This window comes from Fundulus heteroclitus, chromosome 11 (genome assembly GCF_011125445.2).
Source record: "Fundulus heteroclitus isolate FHET01 chromosome 11, MU-UCD_Fhet_4.1, whole genome shotgun sequence".
Taxonomy (NCBI): Eukaryota; Metazoa; Chordata; class Actinopteri; order Cyprinodontiformes; family Fundulidae; genus Fundulus; species Fundulus heteroclitus.
Genome location: NC_046371.1, coordinates 24841884 through 24863883, shown reverse-complemented (window position 1 = coordinate 24863883; position 22000 = coordinate 24841884). Strand labels below are relative to the sequence as shown.

Below are 22000 nucleotides of genomic sequence, written 5' to 3'. Positions count from 1 at the left end.
CACCTAGAGCTGCTGAAGTTCTTTTCAAATTACAGAAATGATCCTTGTTATAAAATGCAATCTGCAGTTCCAGTTGGGACCATTAATAATGCATGTTCTGCATCTGAAATCCTCCCACTGAAGCATTTGAAGGGGTCCTTTTAAGATCGGGGTTCCTGTTGCTTTAAATGTATCTTAGGAACACCCACAGCAAGTTCATCTACTCCCCCCCCCCCCCCCCTCTTCTTTACTCTTTTGTTCAGGACTCAGTGGAAGTTTGCATCCCTTCTCCGGCCACACACGCAGCATGATAAAGTCTCCATGTTTGATCCAATGATTTTGATTCCAATATATTTCCTTTGTAAACCAAAGTAAAATATTCTATAATTTTCCACCATGTTGAATTTTTTTCTCCTTTGTGGTAGCTGCCGTTTTTCCTGAACTGTCACATGTGCAGTCGTTTACTGGTTAGATTGGAGCACAAAAATCTGAACTAGTACAGCTTTCATCGCTCTCATGGCTGGATAGTCCATGCTTGGTTCAGGGATGTACCCCAGTTCCTTCATTCAATAATTCTGTTGTAACTGCATCTGGTGCAGAACCACACAGCTGAGATATGGGCAACACATTACATTTTCTGCTTAAAAACACACAGTCTTATCAGCAAACAGCTACAAATAACTCCAAAAAAGCAGATTGCCACTGTTTTTCTCTTGCTGCAATTTCTCTCTTTTATCAAACAATGAACTCATTCTGGTCAGGAAGTGATTTCAGGTCTGTAGTGAAACCTGGGATCCAAACGACTGAAATCACTTCTTGCCAAATGGTGACCTCTAGTGGATACAGGCGGGCTTGCCTTACTGCAGCCATGAGTTGTGTCAGTCACTGGGCCTTTTTATAGGATCAAATATTTACCAGATTTCTGATTGGTCACATGTTTATTTCTAAACACTTTATTCAAAACTCACTAACGTTGTTGCTTGTTCTACAGCTACACAAATAGTTTCTGTAGTTGATGCACATAATTATAAGAATAATTGTTTTTTAATGTGATGACAAAATGCAGTTTTCTAAATTATTGTAAACTATTCTGCTAATTGAGTGCAGCAGTATGACCAAATCATTCTTTTTATAAAATGTTGCTAATTAATGAAACTAAACATTGCTGCATTTCTATGAACTGCAGATATTTTTAAGCCTTGCATAACTGACTAAATAAGTACTTTCTCTAAATGTGTGTAATCTTACTGTGTGGTTAATGAGGCTGTCAGCAGTTTGAATGTCTTTTGGGGAAAAAAAGGGAAATGTAAAAGTTTAGCTTTTTAGATGCTGAGTGAAATTAGCAAATTGTTACAATGATTGAGGGAAGTATTTAGGTTAGATTAGACACATTTGTTCAGTTATTTCATTCACTGAAAAACATTTGTCTAAAGCACCAGCCCAAGGGTGGAGGAGGCCCTAAGCAGAATTTAGTTTGGTCATGCACTTCTGGTTGCTCCCATCACTTACCAAAATAACAATAATCTGTTAAAATATATATTTTTGAATGTAGTGCATTTAACACTCCTCAGCAGCGTGAAAAGTTATATAAATTGATTTGTAATGACAGTGTGCACAAACCATAATTTCAGCAGTAACAAAAGGAGCAGCACTGCATAATGAATGACAATGACAATGGTAAATGACTCATAGATGTAGCACAATTTCCACAACAAAATTAAAAGGTTATAAAAAAAAATTAAAAGCATGATTATTTAGGTCCCTGTCAAGATATTAAGATTTTCCTCTCTATAATTACAACTAAAATTTTTTCAGATTTTTAAATCCAAAATTTCAAAGAATTTTAAACTTGTTTTATATTTGTTGATTACAAATCTTACCTGAGAAGTGGGACGCTCTTGGGTGTGAGGACCCTACTTAGCAATTTAGCGTACCAATGCTTTGCTTGTCTCGGTCTGAATCTTTCATAAGCCACATAATTATGGAACTGAATTTCACTAAGCCTCCCCATTTATTGGCAACCTTGGAAAAGAGATATAAACAACCTGAAAATCAATCCATCTGCATCATAGTGGCATAACCTCAAATGGAAAATACAGAATAAAAAGAAAAGAAATCCATCCTTTAATTTGAGTATTCAGTGGCAGTAGAAAACATGGTAACAAGCAATTTATATTAAAATCACCAGTGCCATGCTTATTGACACCTCTGCTATCAGCTCTAAGCAGAGTGAAAAAGCACCTATAAAAGTAGCATTGTACAAGTATTGGCTTAATTTGAGATACTACATGTGAGCTGCCCTTTTCAAAAACCCGCATATGTAACTTGAGAAGATCGGATTCGATCAGATGGGTCATGCGACTTAGAGGTTCAGGTTATGGCAGCCTGAGCTCAGGCTGCCATAACAACAAAACAAAACACATATGGAACTCACCTGATCAGACATATTTTTGATTCTCGGATGTAGGATTTAATCTAGAGTCGTGATGTGACCTTGTCTTTATAACTAACTCGATGACTTCTCAATCTGCTGGTCCTAAGTGGTCTGCTATCAGATTCCAAAACACGGAGGGAGACTGTTTAATTTTGCTACAGTGCAGTGTTGCCAGTGGCCTTCAGGGCCACTAAACCTGGAAGTTACAGGTCTAGTGCCCCTAGTGGCTAAAAGTTACACAGGGCTGCTTTAATCAATCAGGAGATTATCCACTATCCAGTGTTGTGGGTGGCAATAAATGCACCTTACATTGGTTTAACAACCGCCAGATTATTGAAATCCTTTGTCAGTAGATGTCCAGTGCTCCTATATGTCAGATTACTTCGCCAAGACCCCATTTCATGTTTTTTGGCTTTTCCTTCCTTCATGCCTTGCCCTTGTCAGACATCTATCAAGCTTTTGATTTCTAGACCACAACCTGAATTAGTACCACATCTTGCCTATGAGCTTTCCCTTGCCCCTGGTTTATGTCAGCCTGTCTCTCCTCTACCATGCATGACCCAAGCATGTCCTCCAGACTCTGATCAAGTCTCAGCCATCCTACCTGTCACCTCTGCTGAGAGGAAGCCAGCTCTGATCACTGCCTGGTTACCAGCTTGCACCTGCAGAGTTCGGCCTTCAGAGGGTTATTAATAAACCTTTTAAATGCAACACTGTGTCCGGCTTACATTTTATCTCCTGCCTGTCTGGTTTTTAACATCACCTTAAACTTAAATCCTACCTCAGCTTTGTTTTTCCAGTTGCTTTTATCTATTGCTCTGGCTGTAGATCTTGATCAGTATCAGATTAAAAGGTATTGGCCAAGATTGCATGTACAAACAAGGAATACTTCAGTTTTAACGTAACATTATGTCACAAAGCCTTACTTTATTTTATGTTCCAATAGCTTTCTCATCTTGAAGTGTACTACATATATTTGGAGCTCTGAGGTACCTCATATATCATATTCTCACCTCAGGGAAACAGGAAGTCATAAAAAAAGTTTGTGGAAATGCATATGAGCTTAAAAACAGTGGACTATACTTAATTTTTATTTATTTATTTGAATATTCATTGTTATTCCAAAAATTGTGGTACAGAGCTGTTTTAACAATTGTTTATTGGGTTTATTTAGATAGTTTCCTTTCCCTCATTGAATAAATTTACTGAAATGAAATTATCTTGCGCACGCACGCACGCACGCACGCACGCACGCACACACACGCACGCACACACACACACACACACACACACCAATTTATGTGTAGAACAGATGAACAGAGACCACATCAGAAGTTCACAAAAGTTACATTTAATTAAACCGTTGTCAAAAGGCAATATAAAAGGATTTACAAATATTAGAGTACAAAATAGTAAAGTAGTTATATTATTAAAAAAATGACTTTGGCAGCTTATTCCATAGTAATGCACACAGGTTTAATAATACTGTGGTGTGTCGTCAAGGAAATCTTTTTGAGTTCATGCTTGATAAGAAAAGAAAAGGAGACTATAATGATTAGCATGTATTTCAGTCTATATGTTGATGAGGAAAATTTCAGAGAAAGCAGAAAATATGATTTCTGCATTTAATCAGTAACACAAGTGAATGTTTGGGGCTTGATAGGGCAACGTCACAACCACACTCCATCTGGGGAAACCCGAGCACCAGGTTGCTTTCTGGTTTTAAAAAGTAAAAAACATGGTGCAAACGTGTGTCATTAGCTGTTGCACTCATTCACACGGTCGCTTCGGGAAAAACAACAATCAGTTGTGATTTTAGGGTTTACCAGCATGGAATCAAACCCAAGGAGCTCGTATCTCTGAACTAACAAATAGATGCAGAATAGACTCTGGATTGCAGCCGTGAGATGACCAAAGCTCCCTTTCAACGCCATATCCCGATACATGTATGTGTTCAGGGCATTATCAGACTGTCAAGTTTGAATCAAAGCTTGTTGAGCTTTTAGCAGGCTGCTAGCGCTAGCCTAGCCAGCTGAGGCTACAAAAAACAGTGGGAGAAAAGGAGATCCTCCACGGCATAGGAGATTAATTTAGACATTACATCATCAATTGTCCTCACTACATGGAGGTTATCTATGATATTTCATTATAACTGAAGGCATTTAAAACTAGTAATGAGCATGTGTGTTTCTCAAAGCTTGCTATGCTGTTTCATGTAATAATATAGAAAACAAGTTTAGCTTGTGAGTGGGCAGTGGCAGGTCATGTAAACCTTCTGTCCATTTATCATGTTCATATTAATCAATCCCACATATACTAGAGACTTTTTCACGATAACGAACCTTCGGAACGCCATCTAGCTTGTCTCGGTACACTCCATCGCTTATCTTTTTAGTGTGGTCCATTTTTAGGCACTTTGCCTCTCTATCTCTCACAGCAAGCAACCGAATCGGCAATGTAAACAAAAACCAAGTTGCTCCGGAAAATGGCGGCTGCATCCCACAATGCATTGCAAAATCCTGTGCCCTTTCGAGCCCCATTAAACATACACTCATAAACCACTTTGTTAGGTACACCTTTTCAATTGCTTATATAATACAAATGGTGAATCAGCCAATGGCATTGCAGCAACTTGGTACATTTATGCATCTTGAGGTGGGACAACTTCCTGCAGTTCAAATAAGGGACCCGAGTGAGGGGGGGCAGGCAGGGAAGGGATTTAAGTGACTGAACATCATAGGCTTTTTGGTGGCAGTTAAGGCTTGCATCAGAAACTACAAATCTACTCTTATTTTCACCCACAACCATCTCCCTTACTAACAGCGAAGGGTCCCCTACAGGGAAAAGATCCACTGATGGATAGTTGTCACGATGAAAAGGTCTTGTTGATCTCAGAGGTCACAGGTGAATGCTTGGACTGGTTTGAGATGATAGAAAGACAACAGTAGCTCAAATAGCTACTTCTTACAACCAAGGTATACAAAAAAATAGCATCTCTGAACGTACCACAAATTGAACCTTGACGCAGAGGGGCTACAGCAGCAGAAAACCACAATGGGTGCCACTCCTGACAGCTAAGAACAGAAAAAAACTGAGGTAACAATTCACACCTGCTTATTAAAATGAAAAAAAAAAAAAATTAAAATAGCAACACGTTGCCTCATCCAATGAGTCTTGATTTCAGCTGCTACATTTAACAAGATTTTCATCATGGATGTTCAGTCAGCATCACGTCACTATGGGCACAGATCCATGAGGAATGTATCAGACACCATGTTGAACATCTGCCATGAAGAATTAAAGCAGTTCTGAATGCAAACAGGGGTGCTATAAGGTGCATCTAATAAAGTGAGCGTATATTGTAACGGTAACTTGGTAGCATGAGGAATATGGTGTTTATTTGTTGCTTAATACCTAACTTAGGCCAACTGTGATATATTCAGCAACTTTAATTGTCTTATTATAGCAGGCTCTGGTTTATGCAGAGGCAGAGAAGGCACCATGGAAGCCATAAGGGATGTTAACAGGCACATTGGCTCTTCCCAGCTCCTCAAAGGTCTTTGCCTCCAAAACGAGGAGAAAGGTTCCCTTATCCTGTAGAGAGGATGAATAAAAACAGGCAGGTCAAGGACAACTAATGCAAAGTTCTCCAAAGTCTACAAACAAACAAAAAAAGAGCCCTCTAACAACTACTTTAGTCTATCTTTTGAGAGCAGAGGTAAGAATAACCCTTCAGTCCCATTTCAAATCACTCTGCAGAGGAGGCGCAGGTAGAGGCCAAGGAAGAGAAAGACTAGTATTCTCTACTAGTTTTAGTATTTACTGTACTATGTTATTCAGATTTCTTTTTGTTTTTTCTTTTACTTTACAACACTTTTTACTGGTGATACAGAATGTTCTGTTTTCTGGACTTAGTGTTGGATATATTTTGTTGTCATTCTCCATGCTGACTGATGTTGGTTGTATGAAGCGAAATAAATCATATTTCCAGTAGCCCACAGCACTGATCTTGTGTTGTTTGGTAAATGTACCATGTTGTATATTTTCACTTTCTCTGTGTACTTCTCTCGCAGAAATATAATCACTGAGAGGCAGAACTGCTGAAAGTGTCTTAAGTTAAACACATACAGAATGAAGAATTATGAAATGTGTGTTTCAAATGTTTTTTTTAATAAATGTGTGTATGGTTTTTACAAGAATGTTTCATTTTGCACAAGATCTGAGGTGTTCTGCGTATTGTGTATGTGGTTGTGCTAATTGAGTGTAGTGAAATTCCAAGCAATATTCTGAAAAATCGTGCTTAAGCAATGGTAAAAAAAAATGTATGCTGAGTCAGCAGGAACAGCAGAATTTAATTACTCCAATATTTTCATACAAACATGACCTTGGTTTGTCTTGCAAGGAAATCTATCAATAAAATAAGATAAAAAAAACACTTTGTATGATTTCATCTAGGAATATTTATCAATATGCTTCTCTTATAATTAAATAATTGGTAGTTTTATGTCTTATGTCCAACTCTTAGAACACAACTTAGGCAGACGTAGCAATTACTTAAGTACATTTCAGTTATATAGAATAATTCAGCAGATAAAAATCACTAATTGTGTCACAAAAACAGAACAGATGAATTAAAGTATGATTAAAACATTAAATGATTAAAAACCAAATAATGGCTAATATTACAAGCTGTTTGGAAATCCTGAAGCCCTGATCAAAGGCAAATCAGTTATAAAACTCATGTTTTGTTTTTTCTTGAAAAGTAAACATGCAAGCTTAAAACAAAACCCCAAAAGTTAGCCAGTTACACATTTTTATAAATAGAAATGCAATCATATAGTTTATATCACCTTACAATGAGCAGCATTTTAGCTGCAAACCTCATGAGAAAGTGTTGCACTTTTCTCCATGTGGCTGTTTCAGAACATCAGGCCCGATCAGGAGAGTTTTACCTGTGAGGGTGTGAGGACCACCGACAGGATGACTCCATCGTCCTCCTCCACAGCATCAGGCGACGGCACAAACACCGGCTCTGATGGGTAGAAACCCTTCTGATGCCAGACCTGCAACCATTCATGTTCCACACATTACACCTCAGTGTTTCTTTGACGTTGGCTGCTAAAAACACTGTAATTCATATTATATTGCATATTCTACATGTCAAATTACTAATCCAACATGTCAGACATATTTTATATTTTTTTGTACATTTTAGTCATTTTAAAATACTTTATATTTATTTAGACACTTTTCAACAGTTGATTAAACTTTGCCTCGATTCAGAACCTCCTCTGGTCTTCGGCAAAACGTGAAAAAGTAAACTAGCCATCACTTGAGAAACAGATGCAAACCTGGACATGAGCTTTGAAGATTGTTGCTTTACTCATGTGTCTGATCTCCAACAAGTTTTATGAAACTCAATTTTGTGCTGTGCTACTTTTAGAATGGGTTGAGGGCACCACATGTGGTCCTTGGGCTCCATGTTGGTGACCCCTGCTCTATTAGATGATGGTGCCTTTCTCCAGTGGTCATTAGGAAAGCGGTTGGATAAACCATGGACAATTGACCAGTCCATCACAGGGTAACACAGAGACACAAATGACAAAAAAAAGGGAAATTCAAATTAACCCATTAACCTTACGGTCATGTAACTGGACTGTGGGAGGAAGCCGGAGTAATCAGAGCAAATCCACACATGCACAGGGAGAAGATATAGACTCCTTGCTCCAAGGCAACATAGCTGCCAACTGTGCCACCGTGCAGCACCAAGAAGAAACAATCTGGGGCTTGTTGTAAAAAAAAACTCCAAAAAGAATAATATTTGTTTCAGCCTGAGAATTAGGTTTTTTTATATGTATTATCATACATTCTATATTATAAATATGTGTAGTTTTCACTTCAGTGGATTATGGTGAATTTTGTTATTCAAATCTTTTCAATTGCTTATATAATACAAATGGTGAATCAGCCAATGGCATTGCAGCAACTTGGTACATTTATGCATCTTGAGGTGGGACAACTTCCTGCAGTTCAAATAAGGGACCCGAGTGAGGGGGGGCGGGGGTGGGGGGGGGGCTATTTAAGTGACTGAACATCATAGGCTTTTTGGTGGCAATTTTGCTACGTAGCTATGTGACAATAGGACTTCACAAAAAGTCCTATTGTTGCAAAAAAAAAAAACGCTAATGGTAATAGTAATAGCTTCGCTTCTAAACTTCTGATTGTTCCAGTGAGCACTGCTGGAGCCACGTTATGGATGTGGAAAGAACATAGAGGCAAAGATTGCCGGGTACAGTTTTATTCCCATGAAAATGGTAAGTAAAGCTCTAAACTGCAATGGCCTCTATGTGGTCTCACTACAAAAGACTCCACTCTTGAAGGAAAACTGCGTTTGACATTTTAAACTTTGCTGCACAAGGTTTTTGCCAGTTAGAAATACTGCAAGAACATAGTCTAGTCAGATGAACTAAACTATTTCATTGCTTTCAGAGAAATAAGGACCCAATAAATCACGCCTTGTATCACAATGAAAATTTGTGAAAGGATCCAAAGATCAGAGTGCATAGAAAGGATCCCTAGCCCTAAAATTCTTACGAAAGACTGAGTGGAAAAATGGGTCAAAATAACACCTGAACAATATATTTGACCAGTTTCTCCATACAGATGATGTCTTGAAGTTGTAATTGCCATAAAGGACTTTGTTACAAACAACTCACTACAGTGTTGTAAATATAATCAATTCTTGTAATCTTGTATATTACCCAGTTTTTTTTTTTTTAAAGCAGCACTGAGTAACTTTTAGCCACTAGGGCACCAGCCCTGCAATTTCCAGGGCCACTGGTAACAATGCTCGGTTGCAAAATTAAACATTCTCCCTCCGTGTTTTCAAATCTAATAGTGGATCACTTTGGACGAGCAGATTCAGAAGTCACGGAGTTACTTGTAAAGAAAGGCCACATTCACCCCAGGATAAGAAAATTAGAAGCATGTAAGGTTAGCTCTCGTGTCTAATGGGAGCTCAGACTGCTATAAAGCGGTGCTCTAGGTCACATGACCAACTCTGCACCTCTCAAGTCACATAGGCACCTATCACAGAGCATCCATATGAGCCAATGGCTCTATATTGAACTGAGAAATAATTTAATATATCTCAAATTAAGCTAATACTTCGATCAAAAGTTACATGGAGCTGCTTTAAATTCAATGTTGCATTTTTATATAAATAACATGACAAAAAAGAATGTCGTTTGCAACCTAATGATGAATTAAATGACTGGACAAAAAGGAACGATTAGTGCAAGTCTATTATGCAAATTATATGTTGATTTAGTTTGTAAATGCTAAGAAAAGTATTTTTATTACCATTATCGTTGAAAAAAACACTACTCAGTTGGTAAACTTTTCAGCTAGTTATTCAGCACCATTGTGACAACACTCCACACACCTTTAGTGTCTTATCCTTCAAGTCCACCTTGAGCAGGGAGTCTCCCACCATGTGTCTGAAGCCACAGCCGTAGAAGTAACGATACGGTCTGGTGTTAAATCTGCTGTAGTTGATTTGAGGGAACTCCAGGCCACCGTACTTGTATAGGTCATCTCCATGGAGATCCTCGTGTTGGCAGAACACCTGTGGAGAAAAGACAAGATCATCTGACTGCTGACAAACAGAAACATTTGGCTACAATCAAATTCCATGCCGGAGTTACACACATCTTTATTTCATTGTTATATTTAATATTCATTACCTTAGACTGAAATGTTTTTGCTTTTATTGTGTGAGTTATTACTAATATGTGTTAAGTAAAAATTAAACAGTCTTTCAAACTTTGGTAGAAATACAGTTTTCTTTAATAAAGCCCAGACCATTGTGACAAGGGAGGCATTCAAAAGCTAGTGTTGCCATCTTGCAAGTATTGTAACTAATACTAATCGGAGTTTGAACGATAAATAACTGTAAAAATGTATTCTAAAACAAATGTCAAAGTTCAGACCTAAATACATTTTAGAATCTGTGGTTAGATTAACCTTGCCCCCCTCCCCACAATCCCTTGATGGATGGATGGATAGTCAGATTTGAATATTGCCTTTCTGAGACTCTCCATCTAATCTGAGAGTCTAAACAACAGTTTGTTGAGGTGTATTAAGATTGCAGAAAACAGTGGTGTCTCTGTTATGATAGATAAACAAAAGAACGTCCACATTTCTTAACCAATTTACTTGGAGATTTCCAATCAAAAATGATGCACCCTGCCTCCTAAAGTCCTAATAAAATGCCCCAAAGTTTGTGTTTGTACCATAACAACATGGAAGAACATTAATAAGGGAATTAATGTCTATGCAAAGCACTGGGAATCCCTCTCACCTTGTCGGCACTGATTTTGACGCATGTCGCACTGCTGGAAGGCCGGGTGTTCAGGTTCTGGCCTGTCGGCGTGTCATCGGTCACATTTAAGGGCAGAACAAACCGCCGAGGGAAAGTCCTGTCAGTGGTGTTATACACCTGGGAAGATCACAGAGGAGTATGGCTGTTGTAGTTAACCTTATATAAGATACACCGTATGTTTGGTAAAATAAAATTATTTCATATATCTCTATATAAATGTCTTAACTGAGAGCAAAGTGAAACCGAAGACAAATTCCTAGTTTGGGTGTGCAAACTGAATAAAGCTGATTGTGATAATTTGAAAGGACAAAATAGTTTGCTCAACTCAAAGTATGACTGTCTAGTTAAATAATTTTACTGACTTCATCTAGTGCCTCTCCTGACTTGCGTAAATTCTGGATAAGGTAGTTGCCGATGGCTTGGCCGCCATCTGCGCAGCACATATCCAGCATGAGGAAGCCGTCCTCCTCGAAGGCGTTGATCTGATGGAAGGTGGAGATGGCTTTGGTGTGGTACTTCATGGGGGTGACCTACAGAACAATATACGAAATCATGAAAGTAAAAATGGAACTTTGTGGTTTATACTTTAACTCTCGGATAACCGAATCTCATCTGACCTCTCCTGTGCGCTTGTCAACAAGATGGAAGACGGTTTCCTGCTTTGGATCCCAATATATTCCCTTGTTCAAAGCCTTTCCTCTTATTTTGCATGTGACTATCTTCAGGAGGTCCATCTTAATTGGCTGCTCGATGAAAATCACATAGTTCTCGGACATAGCTAGTAACAGACAGAAGGAGAGAGGTGGTAAGCTTTAGCGCTGCAAGCAGCAAATAAAAAAAAAAGACATAAAAGGAGCGGTAACAAGAAGGACTGGTTTACCAAAGCTGTGGTAGTAGGAGGGATGGGACTTGTTTGCTGGAACAATTGAACAAAGGACTTTGGCGCCCTGCAGGGTTTCATTGCTTTCCGTTTTCTCGGGGGGTACTCTGATGATGTTGTACATTGCTCCTGAAACAGAAGCGATAATGATATAATTGGCTTCAGAATACGATTCATGTTAATGTAACCTTTTCGGAAAAAAACAGGATATAAAACAGTGGCAAAAGCCAATAAAACCCATTAATGTGTTCTTAACTAACAAACTGGCCTAACCTTTGCTTCCGTAGGAGTTACCCATATTGTAAGCGGTGCCGTCTGGGTCATAATGTGGGTGAGCAGTGGCTCCATTCACAGCAATGAACTTGCTCCAATCAACCTGTAAAACAGAAAGAACAGGACTGATTTCGACATGTCATAACAGAGTGCAGTGAAATACTTTTAGTACAGTGTTGTCAGTAATATAATGCCTTGCTCAATAGTACAGACACTTTTATGCTTTGGGGAAGTTCACATGGTAGGTAGACAAAGTAGTGTGTAATTGTGGTTTTCAACATGTCATGCTTTTGTAGAACCAATTTTCACAACAATTACAGCTGCAAGCATTTTAGGATATGCCTCATGCCCCCAAAAAATACATAGAACATACAAGTGAATTTTTTCTAACTCTTAGTTCAAGCTCAGTTAAATTAAGTTAAAAACCATCAGTGAACAGAAGTTTTTTAAGTCTTGACACTCACTCTGATTTGGATTTAAGTCTGGACTTTGAATGGGCTTTTCTAACAATGCATGTGCTTTTACCTAAACCAGGGGTGTCAAAACATTTCAGTACATGTGGCAAAATTGTCAGCTCAAAGGAACTCGAGGGCCAGAAAATGAATACAATTAAAAACATTAATGAAAATATTGTGTTGATTTTTACCTGCTCTAAAAAATGTGATCATTTTAAATAAATTAGTCAGAGATTCTGCAGGAAATGAATGTGCAAATCCCTGTTGAGTCAAAGGTTAAAAAAAAGTGTTTTGTTTATTTGTCGTCATCCAGTTTGCAAAAATATTTTGAGTAATTTCATTTCAGTATATTGCTAGACTTTGATCTAGCAATATAAGAACAGTTTTTGGGTCAATAGTTATTTGAACACACTTGCTGTAATTAGCCAATTTCTTATAATTTAATTCAAAGCAGATTTTAATGCACCAAAGTCAGCATTTGAGTAATCAAATGTCATTGGATAGATGTGGTTCTATTTACAATTATGAAATTAAAGAGAATGTCAAAAGTGTATTTATTAAAAGATGAAAACTTTGTGTTGTATTTAACATTTTCAGTTGGAAGATTTAAACTTTTCTGTAATATTTTTGTCCAAGTTAAAAACTAAAATCTTCCATCTGCATCAGCCACCTGTGCTCGTGGACGAAATGGTGCTAGAAGTTGGGGTGGGGGTGGAGGGTGGCTGCGGATCTTTGGAGCTCCTCCAGAGTTACCATAGGCTTGTTGGAGCTTTCTCTGATAAACAGTCTTCTTGTGTGGCTTGGCAACAAGAACAGTGCTTAATGAGATGTTCAAGATTTGGGATATAGTTTTATAATCCAATCCTGCTATAACTTCTCCACAACTGACCTGTCTGCTGTGTACCTCTGTCTTCATAATACTCCTTGTTCTCTAATAAATTTTTCTTTTACTTTTCATTTTCCACAAATGACATGTTTTGCTTACAGCCATCTTGGATGCAACCACTTCCCATGAATGGGAGGCAGAAAAAGAGGATCATCTCTGCTAAATCTGCCCCACATGACAGAAAAAAACGGTTATACAATATTTATAGAGGAATCACTACCGGATTCCTCGTGATGTCTGTGATTGTACCTTTTCCACCATTTCCAGGTTTTCTGGGTTCACTTTGTGCATGAAATTGGTCTCTGTGCTGACATAGTAGTCACCCTTGTATTTCACAAAGCTCACGCTTGCATTGTCTGTAGGTTCTGTAACAGAGAAAAAAGCATTACGTTAGCTTTTAAAAAGTACTTCTGTATTGCATAAAACTGTTTTTTAGTCTTAAGTTATTCTGTAGAGTTTGCTGGTTATGTAAAACATTTTCTCCTCCCTGACTTCCTGCTGTATTTCATTACGTAACTGTGGCCTTGACAGAATTCCCTAAAAGGCTTGCCTCCAACACAGCTGGAGTACAGATGGGTTTTCACAAACATAAGTTATTCCTCAACTTGATGGACATTCCATAAACTGAGCATCTCATCTCTTTTTATCTCTTTTCTCAAACATAATCTTTTTTAAAGAATAAAAATCTGGGCTTTGTTCAGATCCTCAAACAACTCGGGGAAAAAAAGAAGGAAAAACTCAAACTGAGCAACATTCCTGCATAATAACGAAGAAGTACAATCTGTTCTTTCTCCTCCACGCTCTGTCAAACATTATATGGCGCTCCACCCACTCTGCTCACCCATCATCTCAAAGCGAGAGAGAAACCTCTGGAAGAAGTTTTTGCACGGATCAGGCATCGCCAGGGTACCAAACTCTGACATCACGATGCGGTCCACCTCGCTGTTCTTCTTGTAGGCGTCGCTCTGCAGGAAGCGGCTCATGTACGTCACCTGGCCCTTCTGGATCTTAAACTGGTGGAGCAGGGCCATCCCATCAAACCAGTGGTTGTAGCTATCAGCCAAAACGAATGTCAGGATGGATGTTCAGAAACACGTTTTGAACAAGAAGGGGTGCCTACTGAGCTGATTTCCATACTTACTGTGTGTTTCCGAATTCAAACTTCCCTGGTCCATTGCGAAGGAAGTTACCATTGATCCAGGTTGGGATACTGCCTTGAACTGTGGTAGAGATTGGTTCAGGGGTTTCCTCTGCTGTGCTCAAAAGAGAAGCGATACTCTCCAGTCCACTAAGTATGTTGATCTTGGTATTATTAGTAGGCTCCGCCTCATCTGTAAGAAACACACAAGTATCTTAGTTATACTATGAAAGGAGTCATTCCGCTCTACTGTCGCCACATGCTTGCTCAGAACAATTAAATTATTTCAACAGCTGGGTGAGCTTAGAAGACACCATTTCACAAACGAACCCTATAAACACAATTTTTATAACGTGTCTACCTAATTATATAACTATATTAGAACTGGACTATATGTCATTAAGTTAATTTTTTAAAGATTAGATTGATATAATTGTATAATTGTGTGTGGAAGTCAGATTTGTTTATCTATTAGTGCTCTGAGACATTTGTTGTGAATTGCTGTGCTATTACTCCTGCTATTTTAAATTCATTGTGACACCAGAAGCTCTGGTATATCCTGTCATAGTGAGGTTACTAGTTCTACTATTACTATTACTTTTACTACTACTGCAGCTGTTTCTACTACTACTACTACCACTACTACTACTACTACTACTACTACTACTACTACTAATAATAATAATAATAATAATAATAATAATAATAATAATAATAATAATTGACTACTTGGTAAGTAGTCAATTATAAAAATATGCACGTTAATTAGTCTATCTAAATTGACCTTAAAAGTGAGTGTGTGCATACATGGTTGACAATTTGTCTTGAATGTTGTTGCTTATTGCTAATTTTCTTTTAGCTTTTAGCATTTCAACATTTACTATACATTGCTTTATATTGAACAACTGGATAGTTGTTTTTTTTTTAAAACCAATATTAAAAGAATAATAAATGCAGTTCAAAAAGCAGAGGAAGTCTCTTAAATACTGGCAGGGTGACTTAAAGAAAACATCCATCTGCAAAGTTTGTACGCTTCTGCGCAGTACAAAATCCATTCATATCTGAATGCATAACTAACGCACATTATTTCTCATAGACTATGTACTTAAACGACAAATAAATTCAATTCTATAAACATTTAACTTTAATGAAATTCTAAAATTTGAGTAAAGCAAAAGATATTTAGATAATTGTTACAGTGATATGTAAAATGTGTATTTCAGATTTGTTAGATTTGAATGAAAGCATTTTGTAAAAGGCAATTCCACACTGATTTTATTGTTCTCGAATGCTCTCCAAAAAAGTTAAAGTTATGTAGTAATAAATGACAAACTTAATTTTCCAGGAAATATGGTTACAAAAGTTTTCAAGAAAAATCAATAGTTCTGTTTATTAGATCAGTGATAGGCTGCTTGCACAATCCACCTCTATAAAACAGATTGGGAAATGGCCTTTTCAGCCTGACATGCATTTATTTTCAAACAACCCCGAGAGAGACAAAACTTAGCATTATTCGAAGGAAAAGGAAATCTTAGCTGAAAAAACTCTCATTTTTTATTGAAAGAACATATTGGTGACCAGTGTCTTGAAAAATGACAGCTTGGTTGCTAAATAAGTAAATATAAATGTTGAATAACTGTTTTGTTTTAGGACAGCAATACAGATACACTTAGCTTTAAAAGTGATAAAAGATGGAATGTCTTTATTTGAGACAGATTAACATCCTTTAATTTAGCAAAAGTCATGGGTCTGATTTAGTGGAAGCCTAGACCAGCAGCTCTGGATGGATTTACAGACTATTGGCACAAACCTTTTTATTTAGTTTACACGTGATTGTTAACAAAATGAATATCATTACAACTTAAAGCCTCAATAAATTTTTCTTCATAGTGTCTAAACTTTTAACCTGGCCAGACCGATTCATAGTGTGTACCACTCTACATTTTACATGTTATCAATCTGGGATTGCGGCTATTGGATCCGTTTGGGGAAAGGAGAGACATTTAGCAGAACTCTTGGAGCTGATTGGGTGAAGCAACACCTGGTACCCACCTACCAAAGGTTGGTTTTAGCCAATTACTGTATCAAATTAAAATGTATGCAGCAGGCGTCACGAGAAACTACAGCAAGTTACTCTGGTCATGGCACTTCTTGCTGTTCTTCTTTCAAAGATGAAGTTGTGGATTCTTGCAAAACAGATGTGAGAGCAGCAGCTACGCATGCATCCTCCTGCTCTGCCATGTTTACGCTGGTTCGGCCGTGGGCTTGGGAGCAATTGCTTTAGTCACAGGGTTACGTTCTTCCTTAAACCATATTACTGCAACATGATTGGCTCGAAACGTTTTTGGTTCAGACACAAACGCTTGAAGTGGGAGTGGGAACTAAATGAGTATGTTTTTATGTTCTGTGTTTTTATGTTCCAGTAACAGTCAGAACCCGGAAATTCAGACTTTCGAGTTGAAAGAATCAACTCGAACTGCCCCTAAAGCGGGACTACCCACTCGGAAAGACGTAGAAATCTTTCCGGGCCAATTTTCGGATCTGACATGGCAAATCCTTCCATCAGCAACAGTACAAGACACAGTTGTAGGAGTGTGTCTAAAATCAATGTTACATGTAGCAGCAGCAACTCTGAACAGAACAAATTGAAAGTGGTGTTTGCATGTGGAAAGTACAGATCTAAATGGCATTTGTGGGAGGTACTACGAACAAAACAACAGATCCCAGGCCGTCGCCTTATTGGCATCCCGACTTCTCTTACTATGCTAAGGGTTAGGGTTAGGTCAGGTTATTTGGAATGATGTTAACTCAGGTCATACACCATTCCGAGGTAAATGGAATGCAGCATTAAGCCTTTGGCTTCCATGTGACTCCATGCTGGTCAATAATTGGTCACTTAAAGATTCTCTTAAGGGTGCAGCTCCCTTGGCCCATGGCCAATCATCTGTTTCTTTATCAGTCTTCATTCTATCAGATTAAATCATGATACCTGTCTATCAAAGTAACAGCCCTGGCAGCTTAGATGCACTAATGTCACAAGACTGAATGGCTCGGCAAAAGAACATTATCTATTTATTTGCAAAATAGTTATTTCAAAAGGCTTTCACTAGGGGGGAAATGGATGAAGGAACTTGGACCAAACTGGCAGAAACGACCTAATTTTATTTGTTATATTGTGGCTGAGGCAGACACCCTGTCTACTCTTAAAGCTAGGCTTAAAACTTTCCTTTTTGACAAAGCTTATAGTTGAAGTGGCTTAGGTTACCCTGAGCTATCTCTGTAGATATGCTACTATAGGCTTAGGCTGTTGGAGGACATCAGGGTCTATTTTTCTCACTCTGTTGAATTCTCCTACTGTTCTCCTACCAAATATGCATTGTTTGTTGTTATTTCAACTTTTCACTTTTTGTTCTTTGTCTTTTTTCTTTTTGTAGTACATACACCTGGTCTGGTGTTTTGTCAGCATTGACACTATCCAGGGGAGGAAAATCATCCGCTCTTACCATATAACATAGAAAGGATTCCTGGATCAGTGTGTGCTTCTGTGCTTTTTATGTCTCTGCTCTGTCTTCTGTAACTCACAGTTGGTCGAGGCAGATGGCTGTTCACACTGAGCCTGGTTCTGCTGGAGGTTTTTACTCCCTGTTAAAGGGAAGTTTTCCTCTCCACTGTTGCGTCACGCATGCTCAGTATGAGGGATTGCTGCAAAGCCATGAACAATGCAGACGACCCTGTGGCTCGATGCTCTTTACCGAGGAGTGAATGCTGCTTGTCAAGACTTGATGCAATCTGCTGGGATTCCTTGGATAGGAAACTTTTGACCAATCTGTCTGTATGACAGGATTGAATTTGGCTTTGTAAAGTGCCTTGAGATGGCATGTGTTGTGAATTGGCCCTATATAAATGAATTTAATTGTAATCCTTTCTTCAAAAAGCCCTTTATTCTGCCAAGTTTTATAAATGGGTGGACTCAAGTCTGCTTTTGAATAAGATAAAGATATTTCTGGTCCTATTTAGCATGTAAATAAAATGAAAACAAAAAACAAATACCTGACAATTTTATTTGTGCACTGGGAGTGAATCTTGTGCAGTGTGGACATAAGCAACACTTGCTGCTAATGTTTTCCATGCTTTGTATGTAGAGTCCTGCTGCTGCTTGGAGCGAATCTTCTGATTTCGGGGAAAACCTACATTTTAAAAGAAAATGGAACCACACTGGGTTTGGAGCAGCACAGCTAGAGGTACTGGAGTGTTTGAGAATGAACATAAGTGGCTTCCTGAACATCTGGCCATGAAGATGTTACCATATTTCTTTGAAATGTGTTGTAGTCTTTACATTGCAAACTTTGCTGAAGTGGCATCAGATGACATAGCTTACGCCAATGTTACCTAGGTACCGCCTAAACAGGATTTAAGCCGTGGGAATCTAAACTCAATCAGCTGATTTCCTGAAACATTCAATTAAACCATAAACTGGCTGTGTAAACAACATAGAGATTAATACCATCTATTAATGTGAGAACACCACAATTCCCAGCCTCTAAGGTACTCTGTTTTTCTAATAAAACCCTGAATATCTAGTGAGGATGTTTAGTCAAAAAATGTCTCTAATGCATATCAGCAGTCTATATTTGATATTTCACTCAGATCTAATAAACTTAGTTGAGCGGTCTGTGGACATGCGTTAACACAAGAGGAGCATTTGCTGGCCCACAACAGCTTCATTGTTTAGAGCAATGTGCTGCACATGCTGTCCCTCACTAGAACACATGTATTCAGGTTGTTGCTGGGAAAGGTGCTTGTCATGTCAATTTTGGGCTTCAGTATATTCAGATATTCCCTGAATGTGTACCCAGATTTTCCAGTATGTGAAATAAGCCACGGAGGAGTTAAAGATTAAATGGCCTCCTTAGTCACTAAACCATCACACACTTAGTTGCTTCTGTTAAAAACCTCAACAGCAAAACATCCCCCCGTTACTCTCCATCTGTGTACACTGAAAGACTACAACCGTTGTGAATTTAATTTCTGTGCTTCAGACACAGTGCTCTAAAATTCCTTCTGATGCAGCCAAATCCTGCAATTTACAAGGATGAAAACTGGTCCGAATATGCCCAACCTGAGGGGGGAAAAATAGCTCTTAACAGGGTTCAAAGCATTGGATGGTGTTAGAAACTGCTGTAGATGTCTGTGTACACTTATCCAAACATGCATAAAATGTAATATCACTTCTATTTCTGATATACAGTCAGAATGCATGGACATTTTTGATACTACTGCGCTAACATAAAGTTTTGAGCTTCCTGCTGTCACTTCCGTGTGCGGTTGTCAGTTCAAACAGCTGTAGTGTACGGTGGCCAGATGGCCCCTTGAGAGTCAGCTTTATATAATCAATGAAAAAGTGAAAACAGTCCAGCTGAGAAGGACGGTGTCCTCATGCCTCTAGTTCTACATTTAGTTTAGGAGAAGTGCTAAAGAGGCACTATTGCTTTTAAACAAAACACAGTGAATAAAAATGAAACCTGATACTCTCAGACTTTAGCTGCAGAGAGAACATTGTGTTCTGCATGGTGCTCATAATTACATTAGTCCACAGAAGAAAACCCTAAACTGATTTGCAGCATATGTATAAACAAAGGTTATTAAAATTAGACTGAGCATGGCTCTAATTTAAGATCAGTGTTCAAGCAGCCATCTCGATGTCACTGTAATAGCACCAGCAGGTGAACAACTGCTTCCTTTCATTTTTTTTTTTATTTTATTTTTTTTTTACAATAAAACAAGCATGTAGCCTACCTGGATTCACCACTTTCACAGGAGCCATCGGGGTGGATGTGTGCTGACTCTCTCCTGTATATCTGCGACCTGTCTGATTATGAAAGCTTCATCACTGCGGGGGAAGGCTCTTGTATGCTGCAAAGTCGCTCCTCCTCCTCATGTCAGCTCAGCTCAGCTCAGCTGTGTGCGCTGTTGTGTAACGTCAGCTAAGCGTGCGGCGTAGAAAAGATGGCGAGCAAAGGGAAAGTGGAGCTTTTTGTTAAAAAAAAAGAAAATGATTAAAATCTGCAATGTGTGGAGGAGGAACATTTTCTACCACAGCTATTTATACAGAACCATCAAAAACTGTGAGGCTGGAAACTTATTTTGATCCGAGAAAATGAAACCTTTAAAATATCTTGGTTCTGGAGAGGTATCATATGTTGCAGGGTTGCAACAGTAGTCAGCTGTTATTTAATACGTTACTTCAAAGGGTTTCCCTCCGCTGTACTGTCAGGCTGTTAAAGTGAAACGTGCGCTTTATAGCTTTATTTTGCCTTGTCTTGTAAAGATATACACAGTTTTCCATGTTATATATATATGATAGGGCATAAATTTCTGCATTTAAATGGGTTCAAGGTCACAGTTTGTGTCGTTAGTGGTTCCTTAGGATCCTCTTGGTTACCTGTCTTTAAAGCAGGAACCGATGTACCAGATGTTTCAAAGGTGTGACCAGATGGTGGCTACAAATTATCTCAGGGTGGCACAACAAATGCAAAAACCAGAACAGGATCCAGAGGTTTTGTCATCATGTTTTCATATTTATAGGCATATTGGGGGTAGAGAGAAAAAGAAATCAAAGACATTGGAAGTTTAAAAGGCGGAGGGAAAAAAAATAAGAACTGACAAAAAAATAAATATTTGACCGGTTTTCCAAATATGGTTGTAGCCAATCAGACTGAGGTCAACTTGGTAGAGCTGCAGATGATTACAGCAACTAATCCCTTTCACTGAGCAGACACATTTGGCCTGAAAAAACAACAGGATGCTGTTATTTTTTTTTATGAAATTCTTTGGAGAAGTTACATATGCAGCAATATCAACTACATGAAATGGTGTATGCAGTGATGTCATGGTAACTTTAAAAAAGCTTTCTTTGAAGCTCAGCAGAGTGCATTGAGTCAATGACTGGATGAGCATGCAGTAATAGTGGTCAGTCGCTTGCACCGTGTCGTTAACTTTGCAGCAATCAGGCCAGCTGACAGCTTTACCATGCCCCGGGACAACGCTATCTTTTTGGGCCCCACCACACATGCAAACACGTTTGTGTCCATGGGTCTGTCATAAGGCATTCTGTATTTTATGTAGGATATATTGGATATGTTCTATGTAATTTAGTGCAGTAGTTTATGTTCTCTCACATTCATAAGGAGAACAGGAAAGGAAAACGTTGAAAAGCATTGTGCAAAAAACACTGGGTTATATCGTAAGCAGCAGAGCTGAGCGTGACGGCAGCGACCTCCAGCAGGACGGGACGGTGTGTCAACGGCCATCTGCCACAGTTTGAGAAGACGAAGCAAACAGACAAACACAGAGGCACTGATCCAGGAGTACTTTCTATATGTGAGAAATGCAAAAGGTTAATGGTAATACTTGCTCCTTTGGTGGCTTTAGACAAACTCTGGCTCTGGGACATTTAGTCGACCACTCAGCCAACAGCTATGTCTAGGAGAGAAACAGGGTTAAATACTGAAAGACACGTGTATCACCTATAGAAGGAGAACATACAACATAATAATGATTTAGATTTTTAGT

The 22000-nt window shown here is 38.5% G+C and overlaps 1 protein-coding gene across 2 annotated transcripts; it reads right to left on the bottom strand.

Annotated features, from left to right (window-relative positions):
• Positions 1-3743: 3743 nt before the first annotated feature.
• Positions 3744-20412, bottom strand: LOC105929420 (beta,beta-carotene 9',10'-oxygenase). Of its 2 annotated transcripts, XR_004931936.1 has the most exons (13): positions 20225-20412; positions 14432-14621; positions 14132-14343; positions 13540-13655; positions 11950-12052; positions 11677-11805; positions 11414-11574; positions 11159-11326; positions 10776-10913; positions 9858-10040; positions 7366-7476; positions 5420-6007; positions 3744-5330 (listed from the first exon to the last, which is right to left on the bottom strand). XR_004931936.1 is itself a non-coding variant. In XM_036143216.1 (12 exons), the coding sequence occupies exons 1-12, from the start codon at positions 20250-20252 to the stop codon at positions 5891-5893; spliced, it is 1656 nt and encodes a 551-aa protein (XP_035999109.1). In that variant the 5' UTR covers positions 20253-20412; the 3' UTR covers positions 3744-5890. The 2 variants fall into 2 exon arrangements, 1 of the variants encoding a protein (XP_035999109.1); XM_036143216.1 differs by having other exon boundaries at positions 3744-6007.
• Positions 20413-22000: the final 1588 nt, after the last annotated feature.